This window comes from Ananas comosus, linkage group 15 (genome assembly GCF_001540865.1).
Source record: "Ananas comosus cultivar F153 linkage group 15, ASM154086v1, whole genome shotgun sequence".
NCBI lineage: Eukaryota > Viridiplantae > Streptophyta > Magnoliopsida > Poales > Bromeliaceae > Ananas > Ananas comosus.
In genome coordinates, this window is record NC_033635.1 from 3422615 (window position 1) to 3446629 (window position 24015).

At 32.6% G+C, this 24015-nt stretch overlaps 1 protein-coding gene across 2 annotated transcripts; it reads left to right on the forward strand.

Moving 5' to 3' along the window:
• Window positions 12229-17537, forward strand: LOC109721631 (probable WRKY transcription factor 3). Of its 2 annotated transcripts, XR_002219249.1 has the most exons (5): window positions 12302-12634; window positions 13741-14438; window positions 14833-14973; window positions 16734-17108; window positions 17229-17537. XR_002219249.1 is itself a non-coding variant. In XM_020249335.1 (4 exons), the coding sequence occupies exons 1-4, from the start codon at window positions 12416-12418 to the stop codon at window positions 17023-17025; spliced, it is 1350 nt and encodes a 449-aa protein (XP_020104924.1). In that variant the 5' UTR covers window positions 12229-12415; the 3' UTR covers window positions 17026-17537. The 2 variants fall into 2 exon arrangements, 1 of the variants encoding a protein (XP_020104924.1); XM_020249335.1 differs by having other exon boundaries at window positions 12229-12634; window positions 16734-17537.

A 24015-nucleotide genomic window follows, 5' to 3' on the forward strand; every position in this document is an offset into this window, starting at 1 on the left:
TTAAATGAACATTTTTCTGAGCTAAACACGAACAAAATTAACTTCCGTGAGGAGGAGCTCTCCAACGATCATCTCGCTGGCAAGCTCCGAAATCTGCTGTCATGTATTAGTTTGCCTCATTCCAAATGATAGTTGGATAATTTTTAACACTAAAATCTAAACATATCTCATAAAATTCTAAATAAATTAATATATGATAGTGAATTGAAGGGCCTTATGTTGGTTTAAATGGGCCAGCATCCTGCCATGTGGCGTGAGGTCGGATTGGGCCGAGTCACGTTTGAAATGGCGTGAGGCTGGATAGGCCGAGTCATATTCGAAATGGCGTGAGGCTGATTGGGACAAGTCACAATCGAGACCCACGGGCGCTGTATCTATACGCTTTAAGTGAATTAGCTACGTATCTCTAACAGCTCGAGCTTTTGAAATTAATAGTTAGCGCCAACGATCCGACACTCACCTTATACGAAAATATGTTTTGAAGAGCTTCTTGCTGAAGTTTTTTCTGCTGAACACACCCTCTAGTTACATGGTTACACGACACATCTGTTTTTCCTAAACTGCCCCTTTCATGTTTATGCACTTTAATTTTGGTGCTCGATTATTTTTCACATCCTTTTTTTTTTTCTGCAGATATTTATTCAGCAGCTGGATAAGCTTCTGGCACAGGTCCCCTTATATTTGTTTTTTTCTCTTTTTTTTTTTTTTTTAATACAAGTGTTTTATGAGTTTTAGAAAAAATATTTATGCTTCCGTGTCAGTGACAGCTGGATCCAAAGGGTTTTATTTTTCCCATCAAACCAAGCGCACGCTGGGTCTAACCTCGTGCCCACGGACAGTGACAGCAACAAGTTGGCTTAATTCCAAACGAATTATTTTTTAAAAAATTAAAATTAAAAGTATATGTGAATCCGTCTTGAATCTCTTGATACACAAATTCGAAATTGAATCTTGAAAAAAAATTAAAAATTAGTACAGGAAACTTTGAAAAAAATCAAATCAACCTATTTAGTATACTAAATATTAAATTAAATTATTAGTATTTAATTATTATAATAAGTATTTAAAAATTATATTTTATAGTTGAAAATAAGAGTGCAGTACCAACTCCTCGATGCTATAATTACTATAAGTCTTAACTTGATCTAAAATATTTTAAAATATTAAAAAAATAAATTTAATAATTTTTGAAACATTATCTGGATAATAATTGAAAGGCTTCAAGTTCAATAATTTTTAAGGGGCTATGTAAGTCGCCTGTTTCTTTATCGGTGTAATTAAATGACTCAATTAATTGAATTTTTGACCTAAAGTATGTTTTCACTGTCCTCATTACGTTTGACAATCCTAATCTTGCAACGAAAAGTCCGGGGCTTTATTTTTCCAATGTTGTTTGTTCTTAACCATTCATCTTATGGCATTATGCTGCACTCCATTATGATTTTTCAAAAATCATAAAATTTAATTTTTAAGACACTTCTAGTGCGCTAAATCAAGTTCAACAATATCGATAGTCGATTAATAATAGAATAATAGCTGAATTCGTAATAAAGGCTCTTTCTATATATATTTCAATGCATCATCAACAAATAATATTAGCATCAGTTGAGCTGGAATACTATCAGTAGTAAACGGGCTTCGTTCCCACCCATTTAATTTTGATGATGGAGCCTCCAAATCGACGATCGATATCATTGAATATGAACTATACCACTCGAAATGTTTAGAAATCAATTTTCAATTTTTTCGACATCATTAACCTAATAATCAAAGGGTTTCAAAATTTATAATTTTAATGGTCGATATGAGGTATTTTCTCGTTTAACAGTGTAAACATATCCAAACCGATTGAATTTTGGTAAAATTTTTTTAAAACTATTTAGAATAAGATCTAAATTCTCGATCTTGATTACAAAATTTCTATCATCACTTTTTAGAGAATATTCATTTTCAGCCATTCAATTTTGTGTTCACTGATGGATAAGAAAATAATATCAGAAAAGTATGAAATTTGATTTCTAAATGCTTTAAGTGGTATAAATCATATTCAACAATACCGATCGTTGATTTGTAGGCTCTACCATCAAAAATAAATAAATGGCAATAAAACTCGTTTGCTACCGATAGTATTCTAGCTCAACTCATATTAGTATTATTACGGTAAAGATAGCTTAAAAGTGTGTAAAGTTAGAGAAATTAAAGCCTACAACAGTGTATTCCCACATCCTATGCCCAGCACTATTTTTAGCACTTTTCTATACGGTTGGTTTGAGATTAGTTAATGTTCATTGAAAAAACTTCATTACATTGTCCTATGTAATTTATAGTTCACAACAGTATATTGGACATTTTTATTTTTGTACACATTAGTTTCCGATTTGATAGATTATGGACATGATTGTTTCGCTGAAATTGGACTTTGGGTAGAAGTAGACTTTGGGTTTAAGTAAAGTTCAGTGAAAATTATTTTTTTTCCGCTGTTTGTTTCGTAATTATGGAAGTGAAATTTTATTAGTTCTGCTGTTTGTTTGGTAGGAAGTGTATAATATAAAACTATAATTTATATATAAATAATAAATACTTTAATAAATAAAAATAATATAATTATATTTTTATATAATTAAAATTTAATTTAAAATAAATAAATTATTTTTTATATATAAATTATAGTAATACAATAATAAAATTATAAAGCAAAAAAATATCAATATTTAATTAATCAATTTTTATTATATTTTTATTGTACAAATTAAATAAAAAAAATATTAAAACTTAACTAATCAATTTTTATCATATTTTAAATATACCAACTGAATAAAAAAATAATTAGTAATATAATTAAATATATTTAAATGTAACTATCTTTATCTAGTATATTATTTTATTATTTTTTCTTCATCTCACCTCTCCGTAAGTGACTCGGCTCATGATGGCCGAAGTCAATTACGCCGTTTGAGATTCACTCGAGTTTTGACCGTAACTTTTTTACCGCAAATCAAACAACGGAAGTGATTATTTACGATGAAAACGACTTCCCTCCACTCCACTCCCACCCCACTTCCGCCCAAACAAACATGCCCTATATGTAGATTTTAAGGGTTAATTTCATTCTTGCCTCTCTAAATTTTAGAAGTATCAAAAATACTCCTATAAATTTTGTTATATCATTATTTCTCTTTCCAATACATTTTTTTTTTTTCAAAAATACCCTCGCCGTTATACTCCGTCTCTTCAAATCATATTAACCATAGTTAAATGGTGGTCTAACACATGTTAAAATTTGAAATGTCCGTTTTGCCCATGAGTTGAGAATCTTTTGAAGGATATGTTTATTATATGACTTTAGTATTTAGCCCCTAACTTTTGTTCATTATTTGTTTAACATCCAAACTAATTAATGTTGCTCACCGGTATTCTTTCGTACTATTTGGCTCCTAACTTTTGTTCATTATTTATTGGCTAAATTACAGAAAATTTCTATGTAATAACCCGCTTTTTTTCTTTCCCCCCATGACATTTAAAAATCTACACTTTGCCCCCCTGTAAAATAAAAAATGTTCACAGGGGGGGTTACGGTGTGTAAAATGACCATTTTACCCCTCGCCATTGTCGTCTTCTTCCCCATCTTCCTCAGCCGCCCCTTCATCCGGTCGCGATTCCCATCTCAATCGGCCGCGATTTCTCTCCATTTCCTTCTCCACCTGCTCCCCTTCTCCTCCTGCACCCTCGCCGCCCTCGATTTTGGCGACAGTAGGAGAAATCGAGGTGGGCGACAGTAGGAGAAGGGCAAAGAAGGCGAAGGCGAGGCGGCGGAGGACGGCGAAGGGGATGTGGGTGAGGGCGAGGCAGTGGAGGACGGCGAGGCGGCGAGGAGGCGGCGAGGCGGCGAGCCGGAGGGAGGCGAAGCAACAGGGAGATGGCGGAGGGGTATTTTCGGCATAAAAATATATTTTTTAACGGAACCCTAATGGTAGGGGGTGAAGTGCACATTTTTTATTTTACAGGGGGGCAAATTGTAAGTTTTTTAAATGTCAGGGAGGGAAAGTGAAAAAACGGGTTATTATAAGGAGGTTTTCTGTAATTTAACCTTATTTATTTTAGTTAGTTGTATTTAAAATTTTATTTAACTTAAATTACTTTGTTAGCCATTACTCATATTTTTTTCAAAATTTTAACTTCGTAGAAGTAATTAAATTTATTGGAATCATCAGTAGGTTGATAAAATTTGTAATTTAATTAACAAAATCAATCCAATTTCAAGGAACCAAATATTAAAAGACTTTGATAAAAAAAAAATAATTTAAATTAAGAGGGCTATTTGTAATGTGTAATAGTTAATTGAATCTCCATATATTAATTTTGGAAATTTTGTGAGAATATTAATGAATATGAATTGGAGGTTAAATTCAGTATTTTGAATCCATTATATCTAAACATAACAGAGTAGTAGTTATGAGAGTATTTTTGAAAATTTTCATACTTTCTAAAGGCAAATATGAAAATTTAAAATTTAAAATATATTTATGATATTAGAGTTATTTACAAAGATATGGAGAAAATTTTTTCCCTATTTTATTTTAATATATTAATCATCAAAAATTGAATGCCAGTTATAGGAACACACGTGGAAAGGAAGAAATTTTCATCAAATATTAAACAGCATATGCATGTCACTAAAAAGACCGTATTAATTAGACCGTATTAATTACATATTGGCTAGACCTGCTACTAGACTTACTAGAGATGTGACGTTACTATATACGGTCTATCTGAAATACTATTGATAGTATCAAGCATTTAGTACCATCAAATTTTTCACCGCTAGATTTAACTCTTTAATTATTTTTATCTGTTAGATTATACTATTCAACCAATAACTTACTCAACTTTATAACGACCCATATCATCCTAATCGTACATTTTTTTATCCAAAGGTTAAAAATTTAATAGCACCAAACACTTCGTGCTATTAATAATATTCCAGCCTAGTTCTACAATATATATATATATATATATNCATTCGATTTAGTATTCTGATCATAAGTGACAAAAAAAATTAATAATTGATATTCGATATCTTAGTAATTTTAATTATTTTATAATTTTAATTAAAATATTTTTAATAAAATAAATAAACAGATAGTATATTATTTTTCTCTAAAAATTAAAAATTAGTTCATTCTGCGAACATACACTATATATAATAGTGTTTATAAAAAGATGTAAAAAGATGTCCCGATAATGTACTAGTATCAATATTACCTACGCTAACTTTTGACTTTTCTTTTGGAGAGAGAGAGAGAGAGAGAGAGAGAGAGAGAGTAAAGCACAACTCTGCAAAATATAAAGAAATAGAAAGAAATGATTTGAGTGTCAACACTGGTACCTAGCAAATTACAAAGCTTAAAAAGAAACATGCTCAAAAACTCCAATTCAAAGCTACAAAAGAATATAGAAAAGATTACATTAGTATGATCACCGTGCACAAGTTTTTTTTTTAAAAACGAAAAAAAGTAGCATATTATCCTCTTTATTTATTTGTTTAGAAATAAGTTTAGCTGAAAATGTGAATCAATTAGTATTCGAACTTGGAATCTCGGATACCAACTATCGAGTCCTTTACCACTTGAGCTAGGTACAGTCGGTCATCCTAAACCGTGTACGAGTTTTGCTCATGATCTACAACTCGATGCCTAATCCATGACGCACTTATATATTCCTTTTCCTTTTCCATCCGACCATCATGTCAAAAATTTACATATAGCTACCGACTGTCCTTATAGCACAAATGACTAAGAGCTTGAAGATTGATATCTGAGGTTTCAAATTCGAAATCTAGTTATTTCATATTTTTAATTAAATTTATTTTTTTTGAAAAGAACAAAATAAGTAGCATTCTGTCTTTACGTCAGAGATATATGAGTTCATGGCTAGCTCTTTTTGCGGCACACAATGTTCCACATCTTCAACCATGGTGTATGCAGGATCTACACACGCAACTTCCCCAGTACAATTAATGATGGAGCAATTATTTGGTCATCATGGATGCAGCTATAAATTTACACTCATTAATTAATCAAAGATGAAGGGGGATGGGACTGCATAAAACAACTGGCCACCAAAATGCTTGAACAGTGGCCCTGAAATGAAAGCATAATCATATTTTGAATCACATTTTTTGGTTGGTGAATGTAATAGAATTGCTTAGTTGTTTTGAGATCGATATACATATAGCAAGGGCCTGTTTGAGTGTGTGTACATTTTGTTTGGTGCACCTGCTTTGTTTGATCAAGAAACTTGTACTAAGTGGTAGATGAAGAGTATAAGTAGATGCTTGTGATAACATAATTAATACATACATGCAGGTTTAGAGAACAAAATGAATTACGTTGTAGGTGGAATATGTATTTATCTTTGCAAATGAGGTATGTTGACATCTTTTAAGGATTTAAAAGTATGCTTCTGAACTGTAATCATATAAACAATATTCTTACTTTTCACATATTATCACTAAATAACTTGTGCGGACATATAAACCAAATTTTTATGGCTATCTCTTTCTCTCTCCAAAACAATCGGTAATCTCTAAAAGCTTGAATTCTATTGCTACGTTAATAGTTTGTTTTCAATACTCCCTCTCCCCCCTCTCTTTCTCTCTCTCTCTCTCTCTCTCTCTCTCTCTCCAATTGAATGTCCCTTTGGTTGCATGTGGTTTAGAGCTTAGAAGTGATATTAACAAGGAAAAACTTTAAAAAGCTCCCCTATGGTTTCATACTTTTTCACTTTAGTATCCTGTGGTTTAAAGTCTATCAATTTAACCCCCTGTGGTCTCATTTTTATTTTTTCGGTATCTTTTTCGTTAATATTTCGTTAAATTATATACAAAAAACTTCAGATATCCATCTAGATTTATCGAATATTCACTTTAGTACCCTTCAATCTTAATTTTGTCACTGATTTAAGAAAAAAAATAATGAAATTCATAATAAAAAGAGAAAAACGAAATCACAGTGGGGCAAATTGATACACTTTAAACCACAGAGTACTAAAGTGAGAAAATGCGAAACCACAGGGGGTTTTTTTTAAGTTTTCCCTATTAACAAAGTTACTTTTATTAGGAGCATTTCAGATTTATGACATATGATCAAATTCGATTACTAATCATACCAATAAATTTATTTGTTAATAGCGAAATCAGATTGCCTTACATATTAGGCAAATCAACAGTGCTTTAATAGCATAGGTGAGAGTGATCTCTTGTGCATGTCAACATTTGTCGTTGATTGGATCTTTTTTTTATCATTAATTGGACTTTTAAGCAGTTTTTGGAGAATTTTTTCTTGAATAATATCTCATTACGATAATTACTTACTTGCATGAATTTATAGTTTTGAGTATTGCATGAAATATACTAATTAAACCTATAAAAATAAACGATGCCGTAAAGTCAGAATGCCATTGACCGGCTCAAATCAAATAAATTTAAAAGTTGGGTGGTAAATGAAAATTTTCAAAAATCGAATAGTCGAATAAAAAAGTTCATAGTTCAAGTAAGTTTTGTACACTTTTATAATTTAGAAAAATTATCAAACCTCACTACAACAGAATTAGGTTATAGGGACACATGTTTGGGACACTTTTGAGTAAGTGTCTCATTTATACTAAAACTTAAAAAACATCTACTAATACCTAAATATAAAGCCCAATCCAACCAAAAATAAAAGATTACTCTACTCAACCCACCACACCCAGTTCATTTGGCCCGATTACAAATAGAAAAGAATAAAAAAAAAAATCAATTACCATCTTTTCTTCTCTCTTCACTCAATTCACTGAAATTCTAGACGAAGAGCCTTTCCTGTCGTCCTCCTCCGCCACCGCAGCCAACGAGATAGAGTTTTGGCGGTTGCTAAATGCTTAAATAAGTGTTGGTAAATTAGCAGCACTCTTTTAGGTTATAGCGACACTCTTTAACTGTCACTATATACCTAGCGACCCCACATATAGCAACACTTTTCAAAAGTGTCGGTAATTTTAGCTAGCAGCACTTTTTTGACATGTACCTATATTTAAAAGTGTCGCTATAGACCGTTTTTGTTGTAGTGTCTACTTATATAATATTGTTATTCCACACAAAATATGGCTTAAATATCTGTTTTCTACTCCTATATATCCTTTCAATTGTTAAAATACATGTTATGATTAAGATAGTATGCATTTATTATATATACATTAGTAGTTTTCTAGTTTAGTTTAATTATTTTAATATTTCTTAAATTTTGAGGGGTAAAAATATGACATCAACATCTACTTCCTTGAAAAAAAATAAATAAATAATTGTACGGCATGGTGTATGATAAATAATTTTTGTTTGGGCGCATGCGTTTACTTTTATTATCTTTTATTACTTTGAATTACGGGAGATTGAAAAAGAAAGATGGAAACTAAGATGAATGTTTTTTTGGTTTTTTTTTTCTTTTTTGAGAGAGAGAGCAAAAAGCAATTTGATTTCCTAAACAGGATAACATGAAGCCATAACCATTCAGTTTTTGAATAAAAAATACATATATAAAATATGCTATACCAGTTAAGCAATGAACATTAAAAAAAAAATAGAGGAATAGGATTAAAATATATAAGTTGCATTGTATTTTAAAATAGGGTTAATTTCATACAGGTCTATGCAAATATAGTGAATTATAAATATATTTCTACAAAGTTCAACTTTAATATATTATTCCTGTAAAAGTCTTAATATTTTCAAATATATCCCTCTGACTTGTTACCGTTAAAATACTGACTATTTTATAAGTGAAATGACTTGTTCGCTATCACAAATATGTTTCTCCCAACTGTTAATTGAAGTGGGGCAAAAAGGTCAATTCACCTCATTAACTAATTACGGTTAGATATTTAACATATGATTAACTAAAATTTTCTAACAGATTCTAAAACCAGGAACATATTTGAAAATATTAGGACTTTTGTAAGGACAATATATGAAAGTTGAATTTTGTAGGAATATATTTATAATTCACTATATTTATAGGGATCTGTATGAAATTAACCTTTTAAAATAACATTACTATCCCAAAACTCTATTATCAATAGAGGACAGTTGTTCTCCAATCCTCAATCAAGTTTTGGTCAAAAACTCCCATTTCCTCACCCAAATAACATGTATTGCTCACAAAAGTCTTGGTGGGTATATATGCATTAATAATATACTTTGTCACTTATCTTTCAACTACATTGTGCTTTTATTTTGTATGAAATGCTTTGTACACCTAATTAATTACACCATTCATAATTTCTACAGACTTTATTATTAGGGATGCAAATGAATCCGGGTTGGCGGAGATTCCACTCAGACCCAGTCCGAATGGGACAATAAGTGGGAACGAAAAAATAAAAAAAATATAATTCATCCTGATCCGCCAAATAAATAGAGCGGGAGGAGAGAGACTTTTTTTTTTTTCCTTCAATCCATTCTGATCTGTCAAAAATCTGCTAAAAATTCGCTCATGTCTCGATCGATCCCGAATAGGGTGGTAAGTGGGAACTAAAAATAAAATGAAAAAAAATCGCCCCAAATTCGTTCCGTCTTGACAAGAAAGAAAGCGAGAGGCGGGAGAACCCTGCCGCTTTTGCATCCCTATTTATTATACTATATTTTACTGTACTTTATAATTTTTTTTACTTTCTATATAATATACTATACTTTTATCTTCTTTTTTTTTTTCAAAGACATTGGAACATAGCTTAACTATATATCTTTGTTTTTAATTTCTATGTTATAAGCAACAAATCTATAATTTTAGATGAAACATAAGGCAAAGCATCAACTGAGCTAGTTTTGATACAAAAAGTAACAAAATACATAAAAATAATAGAAGGTTTTAATTGGTCTATCGTGCAAAAAAAACAAAAAATCCATTTTTTTTCTCCTATTTAAGTAATGCTTCTTAATAAAATTGTTAGATTTTATTAAAATAGTAGATTTTAAAAGTAATGCGGAGATTGACAATAGAAAAAAAAAAGTTTAGTAATATCTATAAAAAAAATTACAAGATAAAAAAAATAAATCTAAAATATAGTGGAGAGATAAATAAAATATAATAATATAATGATTTAAAAAATGTATAATGTAGCAAATGAAAAGTATCACTAAAGTCCAGTGCAGGTGCAATTGAGCCATTTATATATATTTTTTCCATTTTGAAGTAATAAGATGTTTAATTACTTTTATTAAGTTTTGGAGATATGTTTACTTTAATTCCATCCCTTATTTTTTTCCATATTGAGTATAAATATTAAAAGGATATCCTAACTGTACACTCTCTTCGTAATCGTAGGTATAAAATCTTACATCTCCTCTATCCAAGGATTAACAAAACTTTAGCCACCGTTTGGTTGGGGGTTAAGGGGTGGAATAACCCCTTAACCCCCAATTTATATCCAAACACCACTTTTTTGGGGTGGGGTTAGTAAACCCCACCCCAAACCGGGTTAGTGGGGTTTACTAACCCTAGTCCCCCTCCCAACTTTAACCCCGCACGTATCCCGAGCCCTCACCTTTTTCTTCTTTATCAATCATTAACCCCACTCCCCCTCCCAACTTTAACCCCGCACGCATCCCGAGCTCTCATCTTTTTCTTCTTTATCAATCATTATCTTTTTATCCCACCTACTCCAACCAAACACTTTTTTTCACTATCCTAGACTAACTCCAACCTCCAACCAAACACAAAAAAATTTTAACACCATTTTAACCCTGAACTTAACCCTATTTCTGGAATAGCTACTTTTTCTTAATCCCGAACCAAACGGGGGCTAAATTTTTCCTTTTGATAAGACTATAAGGAGAACCAGAGTTATTGGTTGAGTTAGATGGACACCTTACACTGTTAGCTTAAATTAAAATACTAAAGTATTTTAAAAACAAATTTGTTGTTTCATGTGATTTTAACATGATATCAAAATATGTAGTTTTGAGTTTTAACACAGATATGAGGGTGAGTGTTGGATATAAATATTAAAAATATTATTTTCTAAGAACTTAAGTTTTTAAAAAATAACAATATGTTCATATTATCTAACATTTAATTTAAATATTAATTTGACTTTAAGTTTCTGTACTTTTCTAACACCTAACAAAATTTTATATGAAACCAAACAATTTTGTTAGTTATAGTTTCTGGGACCCCTTCCATAGACCCACATAGAATTGGAATTGGAGTGGTCATGGAATTCTTTTAATTCGGAAAAAGTAGAGAAAAATAAAAGTGCAAGCATATTTAGTACAACGATATATTTTTCTACGAATAACACTTGACTGCGAGATTTGTCATTATTATTAACTACAGAAGCTTCAAATTTCAAATAATTTAAGAGACTCAAATAATGAATATTTACAACGATATATTTTTCTATGAATAATACTTGACCGTGAGACTTATCATCCAGATTAACTACAAAATCTTTAAATTTCAAATTTTTTAGGAGACTCAGATAAATGATTTTCTACTCTTCTCCACCAAATAATGTTTGAGAATGAAAAATGTTATTATTTAAGAGAAAAATTAGTAAATCAATTAGTAAAAATTCATAAGTAATTGCCAACCTAAGTTTCATTAATGAAGTATTATTAGCCAAAGAAAAAAAAAAAGGCTAACATTAGTTATTACCAAAACATGTTTGGCATAATAGTTTAATTATTATTATTATCTAATAATAATAATAATAATAAATAAATAACCTAGAGACTTTTTTGTCCTATTAAAAATCATGACACTCACCCAAGGACGCAATTGACCAAAAAATCCACAGCCAAGGGTATTTCGGTCATTTCAGCTTCTCATCTAGTGAGACAAGCACCCGAAGTCAACGTCCCTTTTTCTCTTTTATTTTTTTTTTCCCTGTCCATTTTTAATTTTATTTTTATTTAATTTTAATCCATAAAAATTTTTATTTCCGCTTCTTCTTCTTCTTCGTTTCAGTCTCCATCTCTCTCTCTCTCTCTCTCTCTCTCGATCTCGAAAGCCTCCACAGTTTCTACGCCGTCGACTTCCCAATTTTTTTTAAAAAATTTTAGAGGAAAAAGGGGGAAAAATAAATAGGGTTTAAAAAGAGTTTGAGGAGGGGGATGAGCCGTGTGATCGGAATCTGATGGCGGGGAACGGGGGAAGAGGGGGCGCGGCGCCGCCCGCCGCGCGGCCGACGATCGCGCTGCCGCGCGCGCGCCGCCTACGAGAGCCTCTTCGCCGGCGGCGGCGGAGGAGGCGGCGGCGGCGGCGGAGGAGTGGCGGCGGCGGCGGCGGAGGTGAGCCCCGGGCCGTTGACGCTTGCGTCGAGCTTGTTCCCCGACGAGTCGGAGTCGGAGTGCAGGTCGTTTACGCAGCTCCTCATCGGCGCCATGAGCTCCCCTGTGGGAGGTGGCGGTGGTGGTGGTGGATTGGAGAGAAGAGGTGGTGGAGGAGGAGGAGGGGGAGGAGGGGGAGGAGGAGGAGGATTGGTTAGGTTTGGGCAGAACCGGCCGACGAGCCTTGCGGTGACGCAGCCGCCGGTGTTCATGATACCGCCGGGGCTCAGCCCGGCGACGTTGCTTGATTCCCCGGCTTTCCTTTCGCCTATGGTATGTTCATTCTTCTTCTTCTTCTTTTCTTCCCCTTTCTCAATTTGAGTTTAATTTGATTGTTTGTTGTTCTCTGCAATTCATCGAGATCAATAGTGATTGTGTAAATAGGAATCTGGTCATTAAATTTGCAAATTATTGTTGAGCTCATAAAGGTTCAGATTCGGTGTCCCATTCAGATAACAAGAAATTATGTTCTGATATGATGTTTATCATGATTCATAGAAAGAGGTTGGCACTTTTTTGGGTTCAATCTTGTAGATCCTGCATCTCATTTTTACCTTTTATAACTTTAATAGAGAGGTGGTACGGTGGAAATTTTCATAATCTTGAACAGGTGTTGCCCCCTGTTTTCCATTCTCTTATAAGTGGAGATTCAATTGTAAAATTGGGGGGGTGTAGGGAAGTTACTTAGTATCACATTCAGCGTAAGATTTAGATTACGGTGGGATACAAAAGGAGTTGCTTTATGACAGTCATGGTTATGTTGGTCATGCTAGTTTAACTTTTGACTTTGTCTCTGGCTGTGTATCCACCTTATGACAAGATCATTAGTATGGGGATATAATGTTGAACTGAAATCTATTTGATCAGGTTATGAACCCATTTCTTGTTGCTGGTTAGTAATGTGTATCAACTAGAGTGCAATTTCATGTTATTGGATTGTTACTTAACTGGACTAAAAGTATTTACTTTTTTCAGCAAAACACTAGAGTGTCTTGTTGTTCTTTCTAAAGCTAGATCTGTATGTACAGCACATATGTATTGGCATGTTGAACATAAGGAAACATGAAATTTATTGACCATTATGCATTTTTGACTGTTATTGGAAATCCCACACAACTGTCGTCGATGATTTTGCAATTCCTTGTTATGTTACTCTTCAATTAGATAGGCATAACAAAGTCCGGTTACTCAAAAATATTTCAATCACAGTAAAATGGAAATTAAAACTTTCGTTTGATTCCACATGTAACTATACAAGGGTTTGAGTTGCAGTTAAAAAAAAAAAACGTTTAATAGACGTTTATTGCACTAACAATTACAAATAATTTGAAGTGTATCGGCGAGTCTATTTAGTTTTTTTTTCCTTTTTTCTTTCTCAGGGAAACTTTGGAATGTCCCATCAGCAGGCCCTAGCACAAGTAACAGCCCAGGCTGCTCACTCTCAGTTCAAAATCCATTCTCAACCAGAGTACCCGTCTTTGCTTTCAATTCCAGCAACAACTTGCACAATACATCATAATACCTCTGCTGTTAATATGGCACCGATACCCGATATATCGACTCTATCTACAAATAGTAATAATACCAAACTCGAATCAGCTGAGGCCTCTCAAGCTGATCAAAGGTTCCAACCTGCTCATGTTGTCGATAAGCCAGCTGATGACGGCTATAATTGGAGGAAGTACGGGCAGAAAATGGTTAAGGGCAGTGAGTACCCAAGAAGTTATTATAAATGTACCAATCCCAACTGTCCAGTTAAGAAAAAGGTCGAGCGATCTGTAGATGGCCAAATAACTGAGATAATTTACAAAGGCCAACACAATCACCTGCGACCCCCAAATAGGCGATCGAAAGAAGGTGGTGCTCTCCAAAGTGAGTCAGAGGAGTTTAATGAGAATGCAGAAAAGACTGGCATTTCTAATGATAATCTATTAGCTTCTTCAATTGGTAAGAGAGATCGAGAACCAAGCTATGGGACCCACGAGCAGTTGTCTGGTTCAAGTGATAGTGAGGAGGTTGGTGGTGGTGAAGTGAAAGCAGATGAAGCAGATAATGAAGAGCCGGATGCTAAAAGAAGGTACTGCTTTATAACTCCATAAAGGTGGAATGTATGATTAATCCCCAGCTATCTTGATATTGTAACCTGTTCTCCGAACTTCTTTACGTAGAATTTTAATCCCTAAACTTTCATATATGTTGCAATATCATCCCTATCCAATAAAAAAAAAAAGGAACTGACTTTTGCATCATTTTATTAGAAAAACTACATTTTTTTTATTTTTTATTTTGTAAGGTCAGGGATGGAATTGCAATATTTAGAAAGTTCAGGGATAAGTGTTTGAGTCAAAAGAACTAGGACCAACTCATAGTATCAGGTCTATACATACATTTATCCCTTTACATATGCTAAAACTTCATTTATTTCATTACTTTTGTTTCTCAATAATTGCTTGTGTCTATTTATGGGGCAGAAATATAGCAACTTCTTCGCAAAGGGCATTGACTGAGCCTAGGATCATTGTGCAAACAACTAGCGAGGTTGATCTTTTGGATGATGGTTATAGGTGGCGCAAATACGGGCAGAAAGTGGTGAAAGGAAACCCTCACCCAAGGTAGTCTATTTGCTCCTTCTTAGTTATATGCTATGTATACTATTCCTTCCAGCAAAGTTACTTTTTCTTTTGGTTTTCACATTCAATGTCGTGTCGGAATTGACTTAATTTGCATTTGTAAATGTTATCTTATTCTTGATGTATTTAAGATTTTGCTGCCTTTATATAACTTCTTTAGCATTTAATATAGGAAAGTACAAACTGAATTTGGATATTGTTATTAGCCCTCAATTATATTTTCCTATTGCTTGAATCACCATTAGGCTCTCTGCGTCCAATATTTTCATTAGATTAAGTTGAAATACATAAATCTCATCAAGGGAAGTATGAAGCTACAAAATAATCCCTTTGTATATCCTATTTCTCTTTGTTTAATAAAAAGTAGAATAGCTATTCTGATTGTGTAATGAATGAGCCAAATTGTCTAGACCCAAATTGTGATAACAATAAATTGCCCTTGACGTGCTTTATATTAGGACTTTTTGGCTTCTTCTTAATTTTTTAGTCACACTTTGTCTAACACTTACAGACAGGAGGTTGTGACTTTGGACATCAGAGCCCATTGATCGGCTTACAAGATATGCTACTTTTGTTAAGCCTCTTAGCAAAGCTGTGCATACTTGCATGAACTGATTCGATAAAATTCTATGCTTTTAGCCTGTGCAAACTAAGATCAATGTTGTTAGGTGTAGTAAGATATTACATAGAACTGATTTGGCCAAAGTTCTAGCATTTCAGCTGAAACATTTTTTTAACTTTTTTGAATTTAAATACTTCATGCGTATGTATATAAATATATCATTGGTACAATATGCTTAAAAACAAGTGTATTTCCAAATGTATGTATGCTTGTAAATGCATTCACAGGTATTTAAATGCATTATCAAGTTGATTCGATGTGTAAGCATACTAGTATATATAAAGCAACTACATATTGCCATAACTAGGAGGGGACCCTTGCTTCTTGACGTTGACCTGTTACAGAGGTGATCAATTAGGGCACAAGTGCCACTTTCTAGAACAAGAACCTTCTGGAGATTATGGTTTCTGTTGTGCTCCTTAGCTCCAAACCTTTCATGTGGCAATATGAGACATTTGTCTCAAGAATTGACCAATGACCTTACATAATTAATATTTTAGAAACATATACTGCTAAATCACAAAAGTAGCTGTCTTTAATTTCATCAGTTTAACCTTTTGATCCACTTTGAGTTTTAACTTGTGATATCAAAAGTATATATTAGACGGGCTAATAATCACATCGCTATGAATACCAAAGCCTCCTAAATATAATATTGTTATATAGGAATGACTTATCAGGTATGGAGACACCCTCAACTTTAAGCCATTTCAAAATGGATCCCTCAGTTTATATATATATATATATATATATATATATATATATTATTGACATCCTCAACTATTTAAGTTTTTTTCCCTTCAGTTGAGTTGAGGATTATTTTAATTTCACAACTCTATTTCCATCAGGCATTAACTGTTAACTAGCAATTCCATTAGCTGAAAAGTTGGCTGAGCCATCGTAATCACCATTAAAATTATCGGAACCCCCATTATAATAAATGGCTGCTTTAATTGCTGCTGTTCGTTGAGATTTCAAAACTGACATGCTTTGGAGGTTGGTCGTAAAATTTTTTTAAGAAAAATGAAGAAGCCACTTACATTTTACTAGCCACTCATGAATTCTTTGAAGGTGATGTTTATGTTGCTGCTGATACTTGAAATTTCTTTATGTCATGTAGGAGTTATTACAAGTGCACCTATGCAGGCTGCAATGTGAGGAAGCATATCGAGAGAGCTTCAACGGACCCCAGGGCAGTCATAACGACCTATGAGGGGAAACATAATCATGATGTACCAGCTGCTAGAAGCAGTAGCCACAGCATAGCTTCCGCTTCTGTTTCTTCAAGTGGCTTACAAAATAGAGGGCAAAATACTCACAACCAGGCTTCCCTTAATAGAACAGACTTCGGCAGTAGGGATCATCGAGCGGCCGCTGTTCTACAGTTGAAAGAAGAGAATGATATAACATGAACTCCGTTTTTTCAGGGTTTTCATATATGAAAAAGTAAAAAAGCTCATGCATGTGCTGCCATTCATTGGAGTTAACAGGAGAGGTAAACTGACTGCATTTTGCTCGAGTTAGGCCCAAATTCTTACGAGTGTTATTCTTTTTCTCTTTGCAAACATCAAAGCCGTGCTGTTGTTTCTGCTTGATGACACGACATCCTTTGCAGGGGAATCGCTTCTCATCTGTCAAATGATGCACCTGCCCCAGCTTTTAGTTGATATATTTTGTTGTACATTTTATAAGTTCATACACAAGTAATTAAGACAATAACAAACAAAATGGAGAAATTTGTATATTTATTTGAGAGTTGTGTATATGATTTTGTTGTGGTTGAATTCTAAAGTTGATGCGTGAATTCTTTTCGTCTTCCCTTTGTTTCTTTTCTAATTGAGGAAAATGTGTAGAGCTTGCACACTGAGACATTTGTTGTGGTTTATATAAATGTTAAACACAATCTTACTTCATTTATGTCGAATGAACGAATCGTTTCGCGTGTACTTTCTTCAGCTTTTTTTGTTTCTCGTTTCTCCTTTTTCTGGCTAAATTGCTTCTGTAGGCCTCAAACTATGAGGAATTCTTGGCTTGAGCTGTTTTGAAGTGTTCTAATCAAGGACTGTTGTTAGATTCCTTCCTCGATACTGACGGTACAGTGATATGGTATTGATGTGACGGTGACGTTCGTCATGCTAAATAGTTTTTTAAAAATAATTTGTAGGTAAAACATTCAAAAATTTGCTATCACATTCAATGCAATGAACCGCCTATTCAAACCATTAAAGCTCAACTTGAAGTCTATTTTGAACCTATTCCATCTCTTTGTTCACATCATAAGATTTAAAATTTCGTAACATATTCAAGCACAACACCCGACCTGAATTTGAACAACTTATCTGAATTACGAACCATATACACAACTGGACCCGAGTAAACAACAAAGCAGGCCAAGTTTCATGCAGTATCAAATTCGTCTGGTCCGGGTCTGGCTCTCGATTCGCAGTATCCAAAGTTTCTCGGTTCGAGCTCTGCCCAGTAAACAGTACAGAACTAGTTAGGTCAGATTTGTGCAGGTCTGAAACATGTGGTTCAGGAATGGCTTTCAATATTCAGCATCAGCATGTAGGAATCACAATTTCACAGGTTCAGAGCTCAGTATCTATCTATTTAATTGATTAATTAATTCTTCAGAGGAATTTATAACCGTTGCTCTCACCGTCGCAATTTGATGTCTCGATCAGGCGACATAGTTGATAAATTATTGCCACAATACGGTGACAGGAACAATTATTCTTGGTTTATTGAGAAAACTCTGTATTATGGTCGAATATCAGATTATAATTGAAGGGAAATGATTAGTCTGATCTGTTTCTAGATAGTATGATCAACCAGGTTGGGGCTAGATTGCGAATGACGTCGCGAATCTTAGCCCGTGTCTCAATTATTTTAGCCTTACTTTTATCTACTCTTTTTAACCTAACTTTCTCTGGTTCTCATTCAGCTGCATTCTATTAAAGTTACAAATAAGAATATCAAGATATATATATTTTATGAAAATATTTTCTCATTTATAAGCTTAAACTGAGAATAGGAGTATATGATAAGTTCACATCATGACCTCCTTACACTATGGTGGCATATTAAATGATGCTGCTTTCACCCACCAAAAAAAAAAAAAAACGCTGCTAACATATTATGTACGTAGCTAATTCATGTTTAGCAATTGAAAAAAAAAGACAATTACTTATATATCCCTAAAAAGTTTTCGAGCTAATTTTAAAAATATTTTTTTAACGTTCCAAGTTCTTTCAAATATATCTATGAGTTAGATTCTGTTTTGGTGAACCGTTAGAAACAACCGTTATCTCTATAAAATTATTATTTTACTGTCACTAATTTTTCTTATTTTTTCTTAAGTTAGGAGGCAAAAGGAGGTATTTTAACTTCTTCTCTTTCAAATATATCCTTCTATTATTTATCCTTAAATCAAAGGTAAAAGAGATATTTTGATTTTTTTTTTTAACTCTAATAGAAATTTAATCTGGGTTTAATGTGAGATGACTTAACAACTACTAACAGTAGGGACATTTTTGAATAATAGAGAAATATACGTTGAAACAAGAAAAAAATAAAAATATTTCAGATATTTCAGAAATTTTAAAAGATGTATACTCAATTATCCCTTAAAAAAAATAAAATAAAATAAAATAAATCTATGCTAACGAAGAGTGGATATGACTGGTAGGAGAGAGAGACCCTTGTTGTGGAGAGGGAGTCTAGGGACAGCAGGACAGTTGAACAAATGGCATCATCAGCTGCAGGGGGTTAGACCAGTCAGAAGGTGGCTACAAATTTGCAGGCTTAATACAAGATACAGGTATGTATCTTTGTTTTCTAGTACCTTATCCCATATTCTGCTCATTCTTTAAAACCTACAGGTTAAGCAATTTGTCAACAAAAGGCACCAAACCCCTTCTGAGTTTTCTCCACATCCCCAGTAAAAACACCCCCATCTGCTTATCACATTCTCACAAGGGTATCTCTGCAGATGCATTTCACCACAAGAGAACAGATACAAGAGTTTCTCCAACTCCATTACTTTAATGATTCAATCCCACCCCTAATAAATGGGACTCAAATGGCCTAATCTTCTAATAAATATGTTATTTTATGTCAGTAGAAGAATGAGGCTTCTCCACTAGCTAGGTTGCTTCTCAAATGATTGAGTGCTACATGTATATCTATCTGCACAGCTTAATACCAAGGCTCACATGTCTATGATTTGAGAATAATAATTATACAAGAGGGCTGTGTGAAGTAGCTATCAGCTTCCTCAATCACAGGCATATATATTTTTTTTTCCCTTGTTTTTGCCTATACATGCAAAAGGTGACAGCTAGACCCTAATTTGGCCCTTTAGTCACATTTTGTGTTAAGTAATTTTAAACATTTACTATTTCCTAAAAACTCAAGTTGTCAAAAATTGTTGTTTTTTTAAATACCTCACTTGTGATCTCGAGATATTTTGAACAGAGCTAGGAGTCTGGTGAGACTCAAAACTCAGAGCTTTCTGGTTTGATACTCTATGAAAAATGTGAAACAATCATTGTTTTATAAAATATTTAAGTTATTTGAGAATGATGATATTAAATGTTTATAATTCAACATTTTGAGTATTGTGGAAGCAAGATTTAAAATCCTTTTGTGTAGAGAGCTATACTAGTTTTGGTGATGGGTTTGTCCTTTTGCACCCCAAAAGGGCATCTATTATCTGTTGAGTCAAGAAAACGAAGCAATCAAAGAGAGAAAAGTCTAGTGAGTTTGCTCCACAAGCATTCCTTAATTTGCACAACCTGATATGAGAGCCAGGTCTTCTTTTGCTTTAATTTCTATACTCTTGGGAGACATATATAGGTTGGGCATTTGATGTTGAAAATGCTACAATTTTCTAGCTTGTTTTGAAAGATATATAAAATGGGCTTTAAACTCTTTTTATTTTGATTAAATTTGAAAGCATGCATGATCTACTGGAACTCAAAACAGCATCCTCCTCCATCCCCTTCCCATGACATGTCATTGTGTTTTAGATGGGTTCTGCCTTAAGTTCCAATCCAGAATTTTCTTTGGAAAAATATATAAAGACCTCATAAACTTTCTCAAATAGTGGATATGCCTCTTTTTACGAGGAAAGTTACTAATTAAATAGCTATTTTGAACGCATTTATTGCACATAATTTTTATAATTTTAAAATTTATAAAAACCCTATTTTTCCTATCGTTGGCTATGATAATTATTAAATACCAAATATAAATAAACACCGTTCTGTAAGAACTTAGGCTTTTAGAGTACAACGATTATTTCACATATCAGAGTAGGAGATTCTGAGTTCAGTTATGCTAGACTCTGAATATTATTAATTTTCTTTCATTTAATTCAGGTCTACGTCATGAGTTTTGCAAAAAATCTCGAGTCCAGATGTGAGGAAAAGTTTAAATACAAAAGTATATAAACACTGTTCTCTAATGGCTTAAGTTTTTAGAATACAACAGTTGTTTTACAATAACTAAGCATTAGGAGTGTAGAATAGAGTGAACTTACTTTCGATTTTTATACTCTTTTTTTTTTCCATATGTTAGAATAGAAAAATTAAATTTTACAAGATTATATGGAATACAATTAACTAAAACAACTGTGTAATTAATCATTTCAATTGTTTAATTGGCAAATTTAAAAATTCAAATGTTTATTTGCAAAATGCTAAAGTTCAAAGAGTCTTTATACATTTTTCCCCTTTTCTTTTGACTTCAAAAGAGTTTTAAAAAGATTCTCAGTAAAAACTGTTAAAATTTAAAAGCTCCAATATTGGCATTTCTGCAAAGCTTTTGGTGTTGAGTGAATAATATTTACTAAAGAAATTTTATCAACATGATTCCAATAATATGAGTTTCTACTGAAACCAGTTTCAACTTTATAATCAAATAAAGATGCCATGCTTCATGTTGTTCAAATACTCAAGTAGTGCTCTTTGTAAAATTTCCATACCAAAAAAGAAACATGATATCCTTATCTTATTAATGTCTCTGCATATTTTAAATGTGTTTTACTGTTGAATATGACATGAAAATCTACAACTATTTTAACCCTTGATTTTTTCCAAATTTAAATCAGGCGATTTAGTGTCCTAGTGCCTTTACAGCGAAAAAAAAAATATATATATATATTATAATAATCTGATCCGCTAGTGATAATAATTTGTTTGGCCATAAATATTATTAGTAGGGTCTATGATCTCTTATATATATAATTCAATTCCGTTTTGTGAGATTATTACGATGTAAGACCTTATATATTTTTAATTAGGATTTTTGTTTTTCCATCCAATGTAGGCTACTGGGGCATGACATATATACTTTTAATAAAGTGAAAATGTTTGTTTATAATGATGATATTTTTTTCTCAAAAAAGTAATAATTTTCTATATTTTATACTTTTCTTTATTTTTTTGGATAATTTGCATAAAAAAATGCATTAGTTTTGCATTTTTTGCAAAGACAGTTTAAATTTTGCGGACTTAAATAGTTTAGACTTTTAGAGATTTAACCAAAATATCTTTATTACTCTGACTCCTTTCTCTCATCCCGCTCATATCCTTCAGCACTTGTTATCATCATCATCGCCGTCATTGCCCTCTTTCTCTTCCTCCTCCTCCACTGTCTCGGTCGTGAATTTGAAAAATACTATTTGTACAAACAATATAGAGATCGATATACATATTACATTCTTAGAAACAATGTTTTCCAATTTTTTAAGTGTAAACAAAGTATATTACTTATTTGAAACTATATACCCGAAGCTTTTAAATTTTGATTTTACTATTCAATCTATCAAATTATTTGATTTGAGTCCGTCAATTGCAATTAGACTTTAAAATTTAAGCTAATTACATATTTTAATAAATTTATAATTACAAGAATTAAATAAAATATACTAATTAAATCTGTAAAGATAGATGACATATTCAAAAATTATAATTTAATAAAATAAATTGAAAAGTTGGATAGTAAAAATTAAAATTTTAAAAAATTTTGATAGTCAACTCAAAGTGGTCTATCGCTCAGATAAATCATATAAATTTTTATCTAAAAAAATTAATAAGATAAGTGAATAAATATGAACCACAAAATCGTTAGGATGCGACTGCCGCACGAAATCTGCTGCAACAGCAAGAAGGGAGAGGGAGAAGGAGGAAGAGTCCTGGTCACCATGATTTTTTTTTTTTCTTACAATTTCTCTCTCCTATTAACTGAATTAGGGCTATGTTGAGAAATGTTTTAAAAAGAGATTAGATTGAGTTTTTCCTTTTTTTTTTTTTCAGGAGGATGCTAGGTATAGTTTTGAGTCAATTTGTCTATATATTTTGCTATTTGATAAATATAAAAAATTATAAAATAATACAGCATACTATCAAATAATACAAATATAATAAAATAAAGAAATATTGAAAAAATATAATTTTATGTCATTATATATTGTACTATTTTTACGATCTGTTGTACTAGTCAACTAGTATAATATATGGTTAAATAGTGTCATACTTTATTCTCTTTAATGAAAAAAATTTTAAAAAAATAAAAGAAGAAAAAGAAGGAGGTGAATACTGAGGTGAATTTCCTTTCTCTCCTAGTGTGCACGTCCTCTTTCGGCTCAGGCGCCTTGCCGCATACTAGGGATGTCAATGGATATGAATATCCGAAAGATTGTTGGAACCCGAATCAGAACGAGACGAGTTTACCCGAGCTTAACGGGTATGAATTCGCTTATGGGTATAGAAAATAAAAGTCCGATGGATATGGATACGAGTATGGATTTCGTATTTACCCGATCCGAACCCGAACCCGACCCGAACCCGAATAAATTATATATATACATACTTTATTTTTATTTATTTATATAATATATAAAATATTTAATAATTTTATCCCTAGATCTTCATTCAACGGTATGGATTTTTAAAATCCGCCGGTTTCGGATCTGAGTATGGGTTTTAATTTGGTTTTCGGGTTGAGGTTCGGATTTTTAAAAACCTGATCCAAATTCGACTCTTTGACATCTCTGCAGCACACCGTCGTTTCGAATTGTGCTACTATCCAAATCCTCACTTCTACGATCGGTGCCGCCACCGTTGGCGGCAGCGGATATGTGGGTGAGATAGCGTAAAGAGTGTGGCGATGACATGCGAATAATAAAAAAAGAGAAAGAAGAGAAAAGGGAAAGAAGAAGAAAACGATCAAAAAAAAAAATCAAATATTAAAAAAAATCAATCTGAAAATGTAAAATGAAAAAAAAAGAGGATCGGATTTTGTAAAAAAACATAAAACTAATAATAATAGATTTTGTATGAAAAAAAAAAAAAAAAGCTCCAACTCTCTTACAAAGAATCAATTGTCACAACGTGATA